The sequence below is a fragment of the Myotis lucifugus genome, unplaced genomic scaffold, assembly GCF_000147115.1.
Source record: "Myotis lucifugus unplaced genomic scaffold, Myoluc2.0 scaffold_19, whole genome shotgun sequence".
In the NCBI taxonomy this organism is placed as follows: Eukaryota; Metazoa; Chordata; class Mammalia; order Chiroptera; family Vespertilionidae; genus Myotis; species Myotis lucifugus.
Genome location: NW_005871067.1, coordinates 11,411,722 through 11,432,456, shown reverse-complemented (window position 1 = coordinate 11,432,456; position 20,735 = coordinate 11,411,722). Strand labels below are relative to the sequence as shown.

Sequence of the window (20,735 nt, the reverse complement as noted above, 5' to 3'; positions counted from 1 at the left end):
CAGTTAGGGGGATCAGGCAGGTGAGCGTTAAGGAGCCAGAGGTACTGGATTGGGAGAGGGATGTCAAACTGGTAGTTGGACATCCCTCAAGGGCTCCAGATTGGAGAGGGTGTAGGTCGGGCTGAAGGGCCCCCACCCCGGGTGCACGATTTTCGTGCACCAGGCCTCTAGTCAATAATGAAAGAGAATCATTGATTGGCTGCCTCCTGCATGCCCCCCAGTGGGGATCAAGCTGCAATCAAACCTGGACCTCCTGGTTCAAGGGTCGATGTTCAATCACTGTGCAATACCAGCCAAGCCAAATGTTCTAGTTCTTTAAAATTCAACATTTACAGTAACAAAGCAGTAAATTAAATTATAATAAAGAAAAAAGATGACATTATTTTTCTTCGTTTTATTTGATGAAGTGCCTTGTTTTTCTGCCTATTATAAGAGTATTCTCTCTTGAAAAACATGAGGCTATTATATTTATGAAAATTTCTGTGGTTAGCAAAAATTATGTTTAAGGGGATCGCTTTTGGAAGCCTGGTCATATACCTACATATTGAGAAGATGAAACAAATATACTAGGCTCTTACACCTGTCCACATGGTCCACAAAAAAGGGAAGTAGTTATGTTCTTTTGTTTAAGGACAATCAAATTATGCATATACATATGAAACTATGGTGTACCAAAACTACAGTTGGCCAAGGATTACTATACTGAAGGCAAAGGAACATTCAGGGTCATTAGTTAGCAATCATTCCAAACTGAGTTGTGTGTGAGTGTATAATTTTATTACATATCTGTTTAAAAGCTACCTTTCATCATTTGTAGCCTTAAATTCTAAAATCTAAGATTGTTGAAATGATATCTAATTGAGAATTTAAGATGCAAGTCATGGCCTGTGAGGAATTACTCTATGATTATGGTGTACAGAATTCTTGTCATCTATTTTGCCTGTTTAGGGATTTCTGATTCTATTTCGAATAATTAAGCCACTAAACAAGTGATCACTAAATGCTTTCTTTAGAAAAATTACTATAAAATCAAGCACATTTTTTAAGAAGAAGTAGAATAATTTTTGTTTAGGAAACTGAAGAGCTTAGCAGCGGTTCTCAACCTGTGGGTCACGACCCCTTTGGCGATCGAATGACCCTTTCACAGGGGTCGCCTAAGACCATCTTGCAGATCAGATATTTACATTACGATTCATAACAGTAGCAACATTATAGTTATGAAGTAGCAGCGAAAATAATTTTATGGTTGGGTCACAACATGAGGGACTGTATTTAAAGGGCCAGAAGGTTGAGAACCACTGGCTTAGAGAAAAGCTTTTCACTTAAAAAGTACAAATAAAATATTTGGAAATAAATGTAAAGTCCTATTTTATTTATTTGTCATACAAAGCTATACTTAAATTAAAGAAGAACAATTATCTTCAGAGAAGGAATTGCAGGCAACTTTTCTAAGATCATCATATAAGAATAACCAGACCAGAATATGTAAGAATAACAAATTTCTTTTTGTTGCAATTAAAAATAAAATCAGCTGCCCTGGCCGGTTTGGCTCAGTGGATAGAGCATCGGCCTGCGGACTCAAGGGTCCCAGGTTCGATTCCGCTCAAGGACATGTACCTTAGTTGCAGGCACATCCCCAGTAGGGGATGCGCAGGAGGCAGCTGATCGGTGTTTCTCTCTCATCGATGTTTCTAACTCTCTATCCTTCTCCCTTCAATAAAATATATTTGAAAATAAATAAATAAATAAATAAAATCAGCTGAAAAGGAAACAGAATACACTGAATCACATAATGGAAAACCTATAAAGACAATACTGTAAAACAGCAATTTTCAACCAGTATGCCACAAGAAATTTTAAAACATACAATACCTAACTATTGAGTCAGAGGTACTGATCTTTTCCCCCTTACACCCAACATCTTTACCAGCTGAATTTTTCTTTTAGGTTATCATGATTTACTAACTGGTAGAAGAAGAAATATTTTTTTTAGTAAGAGTGAACATTGTAAGGTATCCATTAATTTTATATGATATACTAGAGGCCCAGTGCACAAAATTTGTGCACTGGGCGGGAGGGGGGGGGTCCCTCAGCCCAGCCTGCCCCCTCTCACAGACTGGGAGCCCTTAGGCCTGCTGGAAGCGAGCCTAAGCCGCAGTCTGGCCTCCCTCTGTGGGAGGCAACCCGGCTGGTCAGGGGAAGGTGCCAGCCCCATCACCCTGCTGCTGCAGCCACTGCCAGCTACTGCAGCCGCCAAGGTGTTTTCATCAACACGGACTCCAGTCCTTTCACCATGAAAAAATGACAACTTTCTTTAGGCATTTTCAAGATGTGTCTCTCATAGGATATGACATTTCTTTCTTTTCTTCATCCTCACCTGAGGTTTGTTTCCATTGATTTTTAAAGAATGTGGAAGAGAGAGGAAAAGACAGAGAGAAACGTCAATGCGAGAGGGACGCTTTGATTGGTTGCCTCCTGCATGAGCCCTGACCTGGGCCCCAGCCAGGGAGGAGCCTGCAACCTAGGTACATGCCCCTGATCAGAATCAACCTGGACCCTGCGGTGGGCAGGCCGAGGTTCTATCCATTAAGCCAAACCGGCTAGGGCAGGATTTCGTAGCCCTCCAGCAGCGTATCTTTGTTTTTTCCTCCAGGAGTGAGGTGGAAAAACCCTAGATCACCTTTTTGAATTCTTGTTACCCAAGTTACCAAGAACATTAGCAGTGGCATACAGGGAGCTTAGCCAATGAGCTGTCAGAAAAGGTGTTTCCTCTGCAGCTCACCCACAGAGGCAGGACTGCTGGCAAGCCTAGGCTGGCACACCCCTTGTCTCCGGGACTGCTCAAGCCTCCAATGTGGATTGGACAGGGCCCCCCAGCTCTGCTTAAGCCTCTGCCCAAGGCTTGGGCAAGGCCACCCACCTCCCCTCCGCTCAGGCCCTGCTCAAGCCCCTGCGGCTTGGGCAGGGCCCCCCGGCTCTGATCAAGCCTCTGCCGCGGCTTGGGCAGGGCCCCCCATCACCGATAAAGCCTCTGCCGCGGCTTGGGCATCCCACCTTTCCCCACAACCCCGCTCCGATCCTCTACCAGGGCTTGGGCAGGGCCCCCAGGCTCCGATGAAGCATCTGCCACAGCTTGGGCAGGGACCCGGCTCCAATCAAGCCTCTGCCGCAGCTTGGACAGAACCCCCCGGCTCCAATCAAGCCTCTGCCGCAGCTTGGGCAGGGCGCCCCGGCCGATGAAGCATTTGCTGCGGCTTAGGCAGGGCCCCCACAGCTCTGATCAAGCCTCCGCTGTGGCTTGGGCAGGGCCCTCCGGCTCTGATCAAGCCTCCGCTGTGGCTTGGGCAGGGCCCCTCGGCTCTGATTAAGCCTCTGCTGCGGCTTGGGCAGGGCCCTGCTCCTCTCTGGCCCTGCTCAAGACTGTGCTGCACCCCGCCCCCGGGCGCCAAGGCCAGGAGTGGCCAGGAGTGGCCAGGGGTGTTCTGGGACCGAGCCCGCTCAGGGCCTACAGGCTCTGAGGTGCATGGGTCCCTAAAATGTTCCCGGAACGTAGGCCGCTGGGCACCTGCGTATGCAAATTAACCCATCAATTTGCATGTTTCCCTTTTATTAGATAGGATTATAAGGAGGCACTGTCAAATAGAATTTCTGTAACGATGTAAATGCTCCATAATTGTGTGAGCCAGTAAATTAGGCTACTAGACACACATATCTAATCCTATCTAATAATAGACGAACATGGTAATTGACCGTACCTTCGCTACGCCTCCCATCAGCTAATCAGCACAATATGCAAATTAACCGCCAACAAAGAAGGCGGCTAATATGCATACTGCAGGCAGGGCGGGACAGCGCAAGCCGCCAGCGCGAGCCGCCATCCAGGCCCACGTGTGCAACCCCAGAAGCCGCCTGCCTGCCACCTGTGATCGGATCTAATCCCAGGCTGCAGGCCAGCTGCAGAAGCTCCAGAAGCCACCTGAATGCCGCCCGTGATCGGATCCGATCCCAGGTCGCAGGCCGGCCCAAGAAGCCCCAGAAGCCGCCTGATATGGTAGTAACTCTATCAGTAAGCACTCTGAAAGTCAGTGGCATAAATGCACCAATTAAAAGACAGATTATGAGGGTGAATCAAAAACAAAACCCACTTTAAATCTAAAGACACATATAGATTAAAAGTAAATGAATTATTAAGCTGCAGCCTGTTTTGCTCAGTGGATAGAGCATTAGCCCATGGACTGAAGGGTCCCAGGTTCGATTCTAGTCAAGGGCATGTACCTCAATTGCTGGCTTGATCCCCAGTCCCTATCAGAGCATGTGCAGGAGGCAACTAATCAAAGTGTCTCTCCCTTTCCCTTCACTCTCTCTAAAATTCAATGAAAAAATTTCCTTGGGTGAAGATTAACAAAAACAAAGTAAATGGATTAAGTAACATTAGAGAGATTATAAGAAAAGAATATTACAAATTTTGTTAGTTGTATAATGGTTATGTTTAAATTATTTACACCTAAGAAATTGGGTGAAGGGTACATATAATATGCATATAATATAATATTTTATAGTTTTTATAGTACATATAATATTTTATAGTTTTTTTACATGTATGAGATTATGTCAAATTAAAATATTAAAAAATTAAAAATTAATAAAATATTAATTGAAATGTATCTGCATTACATGAAAAATCTCCTAATTGCTTCTAGCATAATTTATTAAATTGTGCTAAAATTTACAAGGGTTGAATTAAAAAATATCTTAATTCGAAATGATATAATAGAAAATATATAATAGTGCAGTTATAAGAACTTACCTGAAAATAAAAATTTAAAGAAGTGAATTTAAAGAAGGGATTAGCCAAAGAAAATATATGCACAACCCATGGACACAGACAACAGTATGGTGATGGCCAGAGAGAAGTGGGGGGCAAGAGCTGGGTAGACGGAGCAAAAGGGGGGAAATAGGGACATACTATATCCTATCTAATAACAGAGAAACGTGGTAATTAGCCGTACCTCCGCTACCCTTCCCATTGGCTAATCAGGGCGATATGCAAATTAACTGCCAACCAAGATGGTGGCCAGCAGCCAGGCAGCTTGAAGCGAACAGGAGGCTTGCTTGCTTCAGTGACGGAGGAAGCCAACATTCCCCGCCTGCCTTGCCGACCTCTGAGCTTGCAGTTTAAGAAATATTGTTACAAATATAGAAGATAAACAAAACCCCAGAAACCTGCTTTCAGCCAGCCGGGCTTCAGCCAGCAGGACCGCAACATTGTTTCAATTATAGAACAAACGCAGATCCCTGCTTTCAGCCAGCCGGGATCTCAGAGCTGGAGTGAGCAGGACCGCAACAGTGTTACAATTATAGAACCCAAACAAACCAGATACCTGCTTTCAGCAGCCGAGGCCTCAGAGCTGGAGCCAAGCCTCAGAGCTAAAGCTGGACCAGAATTTAAAAAAATGAAAAAAAGGACAGGTTGGGAGCTTCAGTCACCTGCCAGCCTGAAAACGGCCCTCAGCTCCTCACCCAGACTGGCTAGGCACCCCAGTGGGGACCCCCACCCTGAAGGGGGTGTGACCAGCTGCAAATAGCCATCATCCTCGCATCCAGGCTGGCCAGGCACCCCAGTGGGGACCCCCACCCTGATCCAGGACACCCTTCAGGGCAAACCAGCCGCCCCCGACCCGTGCACCAGGCCTCTATCCTATATAGTAAAAGGGTAATATGCCTCCCAGCACCGGAATCAGCGGAGCAGCGAGGCCTCCCAGCACCGGGATCAGCGTGACAGGGGCAGCGCCCAAACCCCCTGATCTGCTCTGTTCGTGACAGGGGAAGGCGCCCCAACCCCCTGATCAGCCCTGCTCTGTGCCTGATAGGGGGGAGCTCCCCAACCCCCTGATCGGCCCTGCTCTGTGTGTGACAGGGTGGGGCGCCCCAACCCCCCCCCCCCACGGGCCCTGCTCTGTGTGTGACGGGGTAGAGCCATAACCTCCCCATCGGCCCTGCCCTGAGTGTGACAGGGTACGGTGCCCCAACCCCCTGATCGGCCCTGCTAAGTGTGTGACAGAGGGCGGTGCCCCAACTCCCCTATCAGCCCTACTCTGTGAGTGACAGGGGGGAGCTCCTCAACTCCATGATCGGCCCTTCTCTGTGCGTGACAGGGGTAAGCTCCCCAACCCCCCTTATGGGCCCTGCTCTGTGAGTGACAGGGGGCAGCGCCCCAACCCCCTGATTGGCCCTGCTCTGTGAGTGACAGGGGGCAGCACCCCAACCCCCTGATCGGCCCTGCTCTGAGCCCGACCAGGGGCTGCACCTAGGGATTGGGCCTGCCCTCTGCCACCCGGGAGCAGGCCTAAGCCATCAGGTCATTATCTCCCAAGGGGTCCCAGACTGCGAGAGGGCACAGGCCGGGCTGAGGGGCCCCCCTTTCCCCCCCAAGGGCAAAAATTTTTGTGCACCGGGCCGGGCCTCTAGTAATAATAATAAAAGGCACATTGCCTGAATGGCAGAATGACCGGTTGCTTTGATGCGCACTGGCCACCAGGGGGAAGACGCTCAATGCAGGAGCTGCCCCCTGGTGGTCAGTGCACTTCCATATGGGGAGTGCCACTCAGCCAGAAGCTGGCTCATGGCTGGCCAGCGCAGTGGTGATGGCAGGAGCCTCTCCTACCTCCGTGGCAGCACTAAGAATGTCCAACTAACGGTTTAGACCCGATCCCGTGGGGGCCTAAGCCTTTAGTTGGACATCCCCCGAGGGCTCCCTGGCTGCCAGAAGGATGTCTGACTGCAAGCTTGGGCCTGATCCCCTGGGGAGTGGGCCTAAGTCGACAGGTGGACATCCCCTAAGGGGTGCTGGACTGCGAATGGGCGAAGGCTGGGCTTAGGGACTACCCCCCCCCTCCCGAGTGCACAAATTCTTGTGCACCGGGCCTCTAGTTTGAAATGTGGCTACTGCGCCGGAGGAACTAAAATTTTATTTAATTTAAATTTAAATAGTCACATGTGGCCAGTAGCTACTGTTTTGAATAGCACTAATAAAAGTGATGTTTTCTGAACAAATTATATTAGTTAACTCATTTAGTATCTTTAAATAAAAACTGCTGGAAAGAAAGGAAGAGTTCATGATGGTGGATGTAGAAACAGAATACATTACAAACCATAAAAGTAAATATGTATGTATGTCTAGGAAGTAGGATTTGAGGTGAGTTTTTGTAATTATTAAATTTTATTTTGGGGGTTTTTCTTTAATAGGTTTTATATGTGTTTTACATTTTTTACTGTTTGGTTACTGGTAATAAATAGGAGTTCTTTTAACAAATATATAATAATCAGCTCTAATTAGAATTCTATATTTCATTCCTGGAATGTTCTACTTACTGATTTTATTTTATTCTGATGTATTTTATTCTTCTCTGTGGATTACATTTCAAGACTGCTTTCTTTGTATGAAACTTTAATTCTTTTTTTGTAGTAATATGTTCATGTTGGTGCCATGATTAACATGGATATTTCTCATATAGCATAGGTGAATTCACATTTCCTTGTTCCTTTTTTCCCATCAGAACTAGAGTTTCAAGGCCTGTGTATTGTCCCTGAGGAACAATTTGGGTTGGGGGGGGGGGGGGGGGTTGAGATCTATGTAGTTCTGTGGGTTACTTGCTGTTGTGATATTTCATTGTGTCCTGTAAAAGGGTATACACCAGCGAAAAATAGGCCAAAATCACATGGATCTGTGCCCCAAAAGTAGCTTAAAACCCTGAAAATGGCAAGACCAAGCAATTTTTCTTGCGTCTGCTAAAATCTTCACATGCTGTGTGATAGTGGGAAGGTGTACTGTTTGATATTGTCTAAGGGTGCTTATTCATTCTCTGGTTATTTCCAGATTGGGAATATTTGATAAAAAGCTCAGAATTTGACCCAACTGGTGGGGCTCAGTGGTTGAGCATTAACTCAGGAACCAAGAAGTTACCGGTTTAATTCCTGGTCAGGGCACATGCCCAGCTCGCAGGCTTGATCCCCAGTAGGGGTCGTGTAGGAGGCAGCCAATTGAAGATGTTTCTCTCTCATTGGTGTTTTTATCTCTCTCCCCCCTTCTCTTTATATTATAAATTTAAAAAATCAATAAAAACATATTTTTTAAAAGCTCAGAATTTGGTAAACTCATCAATTCATCTTCTTTCTCAAAATGGCTTTTTAAAAAAAAATTCTCACCCAAGGATATGTTTATTGATTTTAGAGAGAGGAATGGAGAGGGTGTAAGAAAGAGAAACATCGATGTGAGAGAGAAACATTGATTGGCTGCCTTTCCTGCCCTGACCAAGGATTGAACCCGAAACCTAGGAATGTGCCCTACTGGGAATTGAATCTGCAACCTTTTTGGTGTATGGGACAATGCTCCAACCAACTGAGCAATGGGGCCAGGGCTCTATATGGCTTTTAAAAGGCAGGAGTGGCACAAAAATTTTCTTCCTTTCCTCATCCTGCACCTTTTTTTAAAACATGAATGTTAATACTGAATTTATTTGTAGTTGTCAAATGTTAAAAACAGCCCAAATGTCCTTCAACAGTCGAATGAATAAACAAACTGAGATGCTCCCATACAATGGCATACTACTTAGCAATTAAAAGGACCAAATTATTGATATGTACAGCAGTAACATTAAATCTCAAATGCATTATGCCGAGTGAAAGTCAACCTTTACTTCTCGTTTTTCAAACAACAGACATTTATTTCTCAAAGTTCTGGAAGCTGGAAGTACAGGATCAAGGTGCTGGCTAACTTGGTTCCTGGTGAAAGCTCCCTTTCTGCCTATAGATAGTCGCCATTTTGCTAACTCCTCACATGGAGGAGAGAGTTATCTTTCGTGTCTCTTCTTATAAGTGTGAGTGGCAAAAGGCACCAGAACGTTACTGGCGAATGGAACTCAGTTCAGCAACTTGGGTCCTTGAGCTGTGGCAAGAAAGAATTCAGAGCCAAGACTAAAATACAAGCAAAGTATATTTAGAAAGTCACAGATGTAGAAGTGAGCTGTGAAGGGAGCCATGTGGGCTGTGTGGGCTCAGGAAACAAGTTACAGAGGCAAAAGAAGGGCCCTTGGAGCTTAGGAGGAAAGGCAAAGAGACACACCCAAAGGAAGAAGGCACAGGCAGCTTTAGAGAGAGAGAGGAAGAGAGAGAGAGGGGGCCAGGCCTTTACTCTTTGAAGTTATGACATGAAGTTGCACAGAAACTTAAAAAAAAAAATTGATTGGGGTGACACTGCTAACAAAATTATATAGGTTTCAGATGCACAATTCTACAACACATCATATGTACAATGTATCCTGTGTTCACCACCCCAAGTCTTCAAACATTTCCATTCATCCCCCTGATACCCTTCAAACATCCCCCCAATACATGCTCTCCCTGGCAATCACCACGTTTGTCCCTGTTAATGAGTTATTTCTTTTTTCTTTTAACTCAATCACTCCAGCCCTCATAACCAGTGCCGATACCTCCTTCCTGAAACCTGTCAGCCTGCTTTTCATTTATGAGTCTGTCTTTATTTTGCTTGTTAGTTCATTAGATTCCTTATATAAATAAAATCATATAGTATTTGTCTTTCTCTCACTGACCTATTTCAGTTAGCAGAATGCTATGTAGGTCCATCTATGCTGTTGCAAAGGGTAAAATTTCATTTTTTTTTTTTTACAGCCAAGTAGTACTCAATTGTGTAAATGTATCACAGCTTCCTTATCCACTCATCTACTAATGGGCACTTAGCTGCTTCTAACTCTTGGCTATTGTAAATAAAGCTGCTATGAACATAGGGGTGCATATATTCTTTTGAATTAGTACTTCAGGTTTCTTCAGCTAAATTCTCAGAAGTGGAATAACAGCTTCAGTCATAAGGCAGTTCCATTTTCAATTTTTTGAGGTAACTCCATACAGTTTTCCAGTGTCTACACCAATCCACAGACCTACCAACAGTACATGAGGGTTCTCTTTTCTCCACATCCTCACCACTTGTTTGTTAACTTATTGATGATAGGCATTCTGACAGATGTGAAGTGATATCAAATTGTGATTTAATTTACATTTATCTGATGATGAGTAAAGTTGAGCATCTCTTCATATGTCTCTTGGACATGTGTATCTTTGGACAAGTGTCTATTCAGGTTCTTTGCCAATTTTTAAATTGAATTGTTTTTTGGTGCTGAGTTTTGTAAGTTCTTTATAAATTTTGAATACCAACATGTTTTCCCATTCAATGGGGAGTATTTTCATTTTGTTGATGGTTTCCTTTGCTGTTCAGAAAATTTTTAGTTTGATGCAGTCCAATTTGTTTATTTTTTACTAGAGGCCTGGTGCATGAAATTTGTGCACGGGTAGGGTCCCTAGGCCTGGCCGTCGATCAGGACTGATCTGTTGGGAGACCGGCGGGGCGATCGGGGCCCCCACTCCCACATGCCTTGGCCTGGCACTGCTCGTTCACCAGCACCGCCCCCCGCTGGTGCGGGTTCCTATCTGTGGGGTGACCAGTGGGGTGATTGGGGTCCCCGCTTGCACCTTCCTAGGCCTGACGCTGCACGCTCACCTGCTCCACCATCCCACTGCAGTCCCACACTTGTCAGGCCCTATCGGGGCCAGCAGCGCCTCCACTGCTGGCTGATTCCAGTGCCGCCGATGCTCGCCATGTTCCGTGCTGCCCCCTGATGGTCAGTGCACGTCTAACTCCCGGTCGGTCAAACTACTGCCCGTGGGGGCAATTTGCATATTAGCTTTTTATTATATAGGATTTTGTTTCCCTTGACTGAAGAGATAGATCAGAAAAAATACTGCAATGAGAAATGTCCAAGATTTTACTGCCTAGGTCAGAGGTGGGCAACCCCTGGCATGCGTGCCAAACATGGCACACCAGTAACTTTTGCTGGCACGCGAAACCCTCTCTTACAATCTTCCATTTACAATTTTTTTCTTAATATCAACTTTTTTATTTTTCAGATAAATTCAGTGTAGGTGCATCTTAGATAAATAATTTTACATAACAAGTTATCTTAAAGACCATAGACATGGATTGATGAGAGAGGGGAAGAGCAATTTCTATGCCTCTGCCTTAACTCTCCCTGTCTTCCTAGTTCCGACCAGTGTTTTGGTTTCATTCACATACGCTTGAGAATATTTGTTCTCACTGATGAATTTTGTTAAGTCTCGTAATAGGAGTAGCCTGATGGATGAAAGTAGTAGCTAGTACATATCTCTGAAGGTCACGAAATATAAACCTGGTGTAAAATCTCTGTCATCAGTGATGCAGCAGCAAAAGTCCCACTGGTAATATAAAACGGAGTCATAAAGTTTTCTGTCGGACTATCAGTGTACATGTATACATTAAAAAATAAATGTATTTTTCATCATCATATACTGTGTTTTTGTCGCTAGAATGAATTTTATTATTTCTTCAAGGTTCTTCACATACGTATACCTTAAGAGATATCAAGTAGGCGTAACATGTTCTCAAAAAATTAGGGTTGGCACGCAAGAGAATTTTGAGTCAGAGATTTTGCTGGTTTTGGCACGCACTCACAAAAAGGTTGCCAACCCCTGGCCTAGGTTTTCGTCTAGGATTTTTATAGTTTTGAGTCCAACATTTAAGTTTTTAATCTGTTTTGAGTTTATTCTTGTATATGCTGTAAGAAGGTAGTCAGTTTCATTTTTTACATGTATCGGTCTAATATTCTCAACACTATCTATTGAGTAGACTATGTATACCCCATTGTATATTTTTGCATTTTTGTTAAATATTAATTAACTATAAAGTCATGGGTTTATTTCTGGGCTCCTGTTCTGTTCCATTGCTCTATATTATCTGTTTTTATTCCAGTACCATGCTCTTTTGTTTACTATGGCCGTGTAGTAGAGTTTGATATTAGGTAGAGCAATTCCTCCAACTTTGCTCTTTCTCAAAACTCCTGAGGCTATTTGGGGTACTTTGTACTTCCATATAAATTTTTGGAATATTTGATCTAGATCTGTGAAATACACCATTGGTATATTGATAGGAATTGTGTTGAATCTAAAAATTGTCGAAGAGAAAATCAAGATGGCAGCATAGGTAAACACCGGAGTTTGCTGCCTTGAACAACCACTTCAAAAATACAACTAAAAGACGGAACGGACATCATCCAGAACCACAGGAATGCTGGCTGAGTGGAAATTCTACAACTAGAAGGAAAGAGAAAAGCATACAGAGACTCAGAGGAGGTACGGTGCGGAAGTAAAATACAAAGGTGTGGAGGTGCATGCGGAGAGGGCTGGCGGCTGAGGACACAATTGTCTTTTTCAATCGGGAGGGAGTCTCAGGCTCTGAGCTCCAGTTCCGGGCGAGTATCTGGGGACCCAGACTCATACAGGAGAAGCGGGACTGTCTGGCATCGGTCGGAACTCGAGGGCAGCTTTCTCTTGGAGGGGCTTGCAGCGATTGCCGAGACACTGAGAAGCGGGGCCTCTGAGAGCAGCCATAACTGCTAGCCCCGCCCTGTTGATCCCGTGGGAACCCCCCCCCCCCCCGGCCCAAGCCCTGCAGGGAGGCTTTTGCTGGATAGCCTAAGGCAGAGGCTAGATTAGCACCTCCCTAGAGATCCAGGAGCCAATGTACCCAGAGGTCAGAGTGGGACCATCCAGTTTGCAGCTCCGTGGAAGCATGAAGGACACACCCAGGGGGCAGACTCAGTGAGCACCAAAGCCCCATTGAAGCAAGTCTTGCCCCGGAGGGGTGTCTCCAGCACAGAAGTTCTCCCACTGCAGGCACAGCTGATTCTCACACCCAATTGGCCTGGAGGTCAATTCCTCCCAGTGATACCTACAACAATCAAGGCTTAACTACAACAAGACTGTGCACAAAGACCACAAGGGGGTGCACCAAGAGTGTCCTCCTCAGGTAATTGGGGAGGCTGAACCACTGGGCCCTAGAGGACACTTAGCACAGAAAACCACTTTATCAACACAGGGAAGCATAAAAAATGCGGAGACAAAGAAACAGGTCACAAATGACAGAAATGGAGGAAAGCAAACTACTGCGTATAGAGTTCAAAACCACACTTTTAAGGTTTTTCAAGAATTTTCTAGAAACTGCCGATAAACTTAATGAGACCTACAAGAAATCTAATGAGACCCTCGAGGTTGTGATAAAGGACCAACTAAAAATTAAGCATGCACTGACTGAAATAAAGAATATTATACAGAGTTCCAACAGCAGACTAGAGGATCGCAAGAATCAACTCAACAATTTGAAATACGAAGAAGCAAAAAACACCCAACCGGAAAAGCAAAATGAAAAAAGAACCCAAAAATACGAAGATAGTGTAAGGAGCCTCTGGGACAGCTTGAAGCATACCAACATCCGAATTATAGGGGTGCCAGAAGAAGAGAGAGAGCAAGATATTCAAAACCTATTTGAAGAAATAATGACAGAAAACTTCCCCTACCTGGTGAAAGAAATAGACATACAAGTCCAGGAAGCGCAGAGAACCCCAAACAAGAGGAATCCAAAGAGGACCACACCAAGACACATCATAATTAAAATGCCAAGGGCAAAAGACAAAGAGAGAATCTTAAAAGCAGCAAGAGAAAAACAGTTAGTTACCTACAAGGGAGTACCCATACGACTGCCAGCTGATTTCTCAACAGAAACGATGCAGTCCAGAAGTGAGTGGCAAGAAATATTCAAAGCGACGAATAGCAAGAACCTATAACCAAGATTACTCTACCCAACAAAGCTATCATTCAGAATTGAAGGTCAGATAAAGAGCTTCCCATATAAGAAAAAGCTAAAGGAGTTCATCACCACCAAACCAGTATTATATGAAATGCTGAAAGGTATTCTTTAAGATGAGGAAGAAGAAGAAAAAGGTAAAGATACAAATTATGAACAACAAATACACATCTATCAACAAGTGAATCTGAAAATCAAGTGAATAATCTGATGAACAGAATGAACTGGTGATTATAATAGAATCAGGGGCATAGAAAGGGAGTGGACAGACTATTCTTGGGGGGGGGGGAAGGGGTGAGGGAGATGCGGGAAGAGACTGAACAGAAATCGTGCACCTATTGATGAGGACAGTGGGTGGGGAGTGAGGGAGGAGGGTGGGGTGGGAACTGGGTGGAGGGGAGTTATGGAGGAAAAAAGAGGAACAAATGTAATAATCTGAACAATAAAGATTTAACTAATCAAAAAATAAATAAAAATTGCTTTGTGTATCAGTGACATTTTAATGATGTTAATTCTTCATATCCATGAATACAGTATATGCGTCCACTTATTTGTGTCTTCTTCAATTTCTTTAGTGACTTATAATTTTCCAAGTACAGGTCTTTTGCATGCTAGGTTAAATTTATTCCTAGGTATTTTATTCTTTTTACAGCAATTGTGAATGGGATTATTTTCTTACTTTCCCTCTCTGGTAGTCCATTATTTGTGTATTAAAAAATAAGGATTTCTGGATATTTATTTTGTATCCCATTACTTTAATGATTTAATCTATCAGTTCTAGTAGTTATCTAGTGGAATCTTTAGGGTTCTTTATGTACAGTACCATGTTATCTTCAAATAATAGGTTTTACTTCCTCCTTTCAAATTTCCATGCCTTTTATTTCTTCTTGTCTGATTGCTATACCTATGACTTCTAGTACTATGTTGAGTAAGAGTGGTGAAAACAAACATCCCTGTCTTATTGCTCATTTCAAGGGAAGCACTTGTAGTTTTTGTGCATTATGATGTTGACTGTATATTTGCGATATATGGCCTTACTTAGCTTGAGGTATGTTCCCTCTATTCCCACTTTGCTGAGAGTTTTTATCATAAATGTGTGTTGGATTTTATCAACTGCTTTTTCTGTATCTATTGATAGGATCATGTGGTTTTATCCTTCATTTTGTTTATGTGGTGTATTACATTTATTGATTTGTGAATATTTAGTAACTTTGTATTCCTAGGGTAAATCCCACTTGATCATGGTATATGATCTTTTTAAAGTATTGCTGGATACAGTTTGATAATATTTTGTTGAGGATTTTTGCATCTATGTTCATCAGGGATATTGGCCTATAATTTTCTTTCTTTGTAGTGTGTTTATTTGGTTTTGAAATTAGGATAATGCTGGTCTTGCAACATGTGCGTGGGAGTCTTCCCTCCTCTTGAAGTTTTGAAATAGTTTTAGGAGGATCGGTGTTAGTTCTTCTGTGAATTGTTGGTAAAAGTCACTTGTGAAGTCATCCAATCCAGGAATTTTGTTTAGTGGAAGTTTTTTTATTACTGTGTTGATTTTATTAGTTGTAATAGATCTATTCAGACTCTCTAATTCTTCCTAATTCAGTTTTAAAAGATTGTATGTTTATAGGAATTTATCTGTTTTTGTCCAGTGTCCAATTTGTAGGCATATAGTTCTTTCTAATATTTTCTTATAGTTCTTTTTATTTCTTTGCAGTCAGTTGTTACTTCTCCACTTTCATCTTGATTTTATTTACTTGGGTCCCCTTCTCTTTCTTTCTTGATAAGTCTGGTTGAAGGTTTGCCAATCTTGTTTATCTTTTCAAAGAACCAGCTTTTGGTTTCATTGATCTTTGTAATTTTTTTTTTTAGACTCTATTTTCTTTATTTCTGCTCTGATTATCTTTACCTTCCCTCTACTTACTCTAGTCTTTGTTTGCTGTTCTTTTTCTTTTTCAAGTTCTTTTAAGTGTAAAATTAGATTGTTTCTTTAGATAGGATTATAATGCTATGAATTTCCCTCTTAGGACTGCCTTCACTGTTTTCCATAGATTTTTGACTTGCGTTCTCATTTTCATTTGTTTCAAGGTATCTTTTGATTTCTTTCTTGATCTCATTGTTAAACCATTCATTGTTTAATAACATGTCATTTAGCCTCCGTGTCTTTGTGTGTTTTTAAAATTTTTTTCTTATGATAGATTCCTCGTTTCAGACCATAATGGTCAGAGACAATGCTTGATATGATTTGAACGTTCTTAAATTTATTGAGATTTGTTTTGTATTATAATGTGGTCTACCCTAGAAAATATTCCCATGTGCACTTACTTCTGCTTTGGGATGAAATGCTCTGAAAATATCAATTAAATGCATTTGGTCTATTATGTCATTTAAGGCTGCAGTTTCCTTGTCAATTTTTTTTTTTTTAAATGGCCCCGCACAAGTTTTTCTAGGCGGTGCACGGGCCGGGGAGAGCAGGGCAGGCGAGGGAAGAGGGTGGGGAAAGTTGGCTTCCTCCTTGTCAATTTTCTATCTGGAAGATCTATCCACTGATGTCAATGGGGAGTTAAAATCCCCCACTAGGACTGTATTACTTTCAATCCCTTTCAATCAAGACTTGCCTTACATCCTTAGATGTTCTTATGTTGGGTGCATAAATATTACAAGGGTTATATCCTCTTGTTGCATTGCTCCTTTTATCATTTTGTACTATCCTTCTTTGTCTTTTACTATGTTGTTTTGAAATCTACTTTGTTAGATAAATTTATTGCTACCCCAATTACTTTAAATTTCCATTTGAACAAAGTATCTTTTTCCATCCCTTTACTTTAGTTTGTATCTTTTGTTCTGAGGTGTGTCTCCTGTAGAAAGCACATATATGGGTCTTGTTTTCTTATCCATTCTGCTCCCTTGTCTTTTGATTGGAGCATTTAAACCATTTACATTTAAATTGATTATGAACAGGTATGTATTTATTGCCATTTTATTCTTTTAACTATTTCCTCTTTTTTTTTTCCTTCTTCTAAAGCAGGCCCTTTAACATTTCAAGTAATGCTGGTTTGGTGATAACAAACTCCTTTAGCTTTTTGTTGTCTAGGAACCTCTTTATATGTCCTTCAATTTCAATGATAGCCTTGCTGGATAGAGTTGTCTTGGTTATAGGTCCTTGCTTTTCATCACTTTGAATATTTCATGCCAATCCCTTGGGTAATGAAATGTTTCTGTTGAGAAATCAGGTGACAATTCAAATGGGAGCTCCTTTTGTACATAACTAACACTCTTTCCCATACAGCTTTTAAGAATCTCTTTGTCTTTAATCTTTATTATGATGTGTCTTGGTGCCGGTTTCTTTTGTCCATCTTGTTTGGTACTCTCTCTGCCTCCTGGACTTGTATGTCTTTTTAGTTCACCTGGTTATGGAAATTTTCAGTCATCATTTCTTCAAATAGGTCTCAATTACTTGCTCTCTCTCTCTTTCTTCTTGTACCCCTATGATGTGGATGTTGTCACACTTCATGTTGTCCCAAAGGTCCCTTAAGGTATCCTCATTTTTTAAAATTCTTTTCGCTGCTATGATTGGGTATTCTTTTCTACTGTCATCAAATCCTGCTCCTCTGCTTCATCTAACCAACTGTTTATTCCTTCCAGTTTATTCATTTCTCACTGGTCCTTTTTATGATTTCTATGTCCTTTCTCATGCTGTTGAGCATCCTTATAACAATTACTTTGAATTCTGTATCTGATAAATTGTTTGCCTCCATTTCACTTAGCTCTTTTTCTGGAGATTTCTCCTGTTCTTTCATTTGAGATATGTTTCTTTGTCTTGCCATTTTGGCTGCCTCTTAGTGTTTGTTTCTAGTATTAGATTTGCTATGTTTCCCAGTGTTTGTGGGGTGGCCTTATGTAGTAGGTGTACTGTGGGGTCCAGTGGTCCAGTTTCTTTGATCACCTGAGCCAGGCACCTCATGAGTATCCGATGTGTGGGTTATGTGGGCCCTCCTCCTGTAACTGAGTCTTGATTGCTATTGGTCCATTCATGCGTGAGATTGTCCCTCAGCCTGGCTGACTGTGAGTCTCAACCCTGACCACAGCGTGTGAGCTGTTGACCACAAGAACTGGAATTCACCTAACCAGGGTTTTGTGCCTGCCAATCGCCCTTTGGATATGCTTCTTGTAAAGCTTATTGGATCCTGCTCTGTTTTTATCTATGGCTGACCACTGGGCGTACTGGTTTTGGGTCTCTTGGAATGAACTCTGGTGCAAGCCAATGTCAGACACTGCTTGTGACTAGCCCTGGGTAACTTGTTTGGAACAGTCTCGATGTGGTTTCCTCTGTAAAACCTTGGTTACAAGGCTTCTCTTCAGCTACTTGTCAGTCATCCAAGATGACTGTTCTATAATTTAATTGTAATTCCAGTTTGGTCCTGAAAGATGAGTGTAGCTTCCACCTACTCTGTAGCCATCTTGGATCCTTTTATTGGCACATAATCTTTTATGATTAGTTGCTACTTGTATTTGTTTGCTTTATCACAAACAAGATTCATTTCACATCGTTAGCTGGAAGTCTCAGTCTATGCTTTTAATTTAATATGTACATATTAAATAAGTCAAGCAATTAAAGTTAAGCAATTTATGAGTTCAGCAATAAAAAATTGATGGCCAGAATATTAAATAATTGTCAAGTGAAACCCAGAACATCAGTGAATGTTTATAACAAAACAATTAGCTCTTCTGTGAGACTGTACAGAATTTTACACCCAAAATAACCCCTAGTTTTTTAACCTACAGGTAACCTAAATATTCATTTTACTTTAGATCCCATTTATTCTTGATTGAATATAATTTAAAGTTTAAATTTTAATCTATACTAGAGGCTCGGTGCATGCAATTTGTGAACTTCGGGGGGTGTCTCTCAGCCTGGCCTGTGCCCTCTCGCAGTCCAGGAGCCTTGGGGGATGTCTGACTGACGGCTCCCTGTGGGCATCAGGCCTAAGCAGTCAGTCGGACAGCCTTAGCACTGCTACAGAGGCGGGAGAGGCTGCTCTCACTAGCCTCTGAGCCTGGCTTTTGGCTAACCGGTGCTCCCCTTGTGGGAGTACACTGACCACCAAGGGCAGCTCCTGCATTGTCTGCCCCCTGGTGGTCACTGCGTATCATAGTGACCGGTCATTCTACCGTTCTTTTTGTGGGCTGCGAGGCTGTGGTGGGTACAGAGGCGGGTCTCGGCCCATCCTCCACGCCCCTGTCCGGACCTTCCTGCCGCGGCCCCTGGGCCACTGTCTGCCAGCAGCCCCGCTCCTGCCACTCCCACACACTGACAGTACTGGCCCCACTCTCACACGCTGATGGCGTGGAGCGATTGGGGCTGGCGCCAGCAGCGTGTGCGATCGGCGGCTGCTGCCCCGATTGCCTGCAGGAGCAGGGCGAAGTGGAGAAGCCCTCAGGGGCGAATGGGGCTGGCGGCCAGCAATCGCATCCACTAATGACGCCTAGCAATTGGGACCGGCACCGGGCGCCAGCAGCGGGTGTAAGCGACAGCTCTGGCGCCGACTGTGGGTGTGAGCGGGGTCGGTGCTAGCAGAGGGTGTGAGCAGCGGCTGCGGGTCCTGATCGCCCCTCAGATGCAGGGGGAGGTGGAGAAGCCCTGAGGGGCTATCGGGCTGGCAGCCGCCACTCGCACCCGCTGATGGCGCCGAGTGATTGGGGCCGGCGCTGGGCACCAGCAGCGGGTGCAAGCGGGGCTGGCACTGGCAGCAGGTGTGAGTGCCCAGCAGGACCATGGCGTGTGGGAGCAAAGAATTTTCAGTAACCACCAGAGGCTTGCCCCAATGACAGCGATCGGCGCCCCGCCTTGGTCTGGCACCCCCGCTCACCTGCACCACCATCCTGCCGTGGCCGTCGCCCACCATGTTCCGCGCACTGCCGCCTGCTACTGATGCCCACCATATTCCACGCGCGCCCCCTCGTGATAAGCGCACGTCATAGCAACCGGCTGTTTGGTTTATTTGCATATTAGGGTTTTATATATAGAGATTCTTATACTCACAGGCCAAGGCTGTAGATCATTAAGTCCCTTTTCTAATTTCTCAACATCTGGAAACTTTGTGGCTCCATCAGCATCTGCCATAAGGATCTTTTCTCCTCGAGAACTGAATATACCCTGTATTTAAAAATTTCAATTAAAACAAAGTTGCTTAAAATTAAGGTTAAATTCAATTACAAATCAGTCTGTTTAGCTTTACTTAAAATATCTAAGAGTGAAATAACAGGTATGAAATGACAGGAGGCCAAAGTTCACTTAAAACAAATTAGATTGATTGGCTCTTCCTGCATGTATGTAATGCCTATTTCACAGTTTTAAAAACTTTGTGAGGTCATACAACTAATACCTTAGAAGCTAAGAATACTTTTAGATAAATCAAAGATATTGAATTAATAAGATTAAAAATGTGAAATGTCATCATATATAATATGTATGCATTGTTTATATATCACGGCGCTTAGCACAGCAAATTAAGAACATATTTATGGCCCGTCTGGTGTGGCTCAGTGGTTGAGCATCTACCTATGAACCAGGAGGTCACAGTTTAATTCCCCATCAGGGCACATGCCCAAGTTGTGGCTCGATCCTCAGCAGGGCATGCAGAAGGCAGTCAATCAATGATTCTTTCTCATCACTGATGTTTCTATCTCTCTTTCTCCCTCTCCCTTCCTCTCTGAAAGCAATAATAATAAAAAAAAGAACATATTTATGAAGACTGAACAAATATATACAAATTTTCTGTGAAATGCATAGCAATTTTTTATTCTTTATTTTGAATCTAAAGTATTTTAAATAAATTGTTGAATAAAGAAATATGGAATATCACTAAAATTTAAGAAATGTGGATATATCCACATATATTCTGTTATATTAGGCAGCTGACACATAGCAAAATCATACACTCAATTTTGAATTGGTTATTTGTGCAAAATATGGCACAGAAATAAACTATAT

General features: G+C 43.1%; 1 protein-coding gene across 6 annotated transcripts in view; it reads right to left on the bottom strand.

The window, feature by feature from the left end:
* Positions 1–20,735, bottom strand: part of ALG5 (ALG5, dolichyl-phosphate beta-glucosyltransferase) — a 113,187-nt gene that overhangs the window by 77,027 nt on the left and 15,425 nt on the right. For all 6 annotated transcript variants that reach the window (XM_023751284.1, XM_023751282.1, XM_023751281.1 and 3 more), the window contains one exon: positions 19,785–19,898. In XM_023751284.1, coding sequence (XP_023607052.1) covers positions 19,785–19,898 — 114 coding nt within the window. The remainder of the gene's footprint in view (positions 1–19,784; positions 19,899–20,735) is intronic.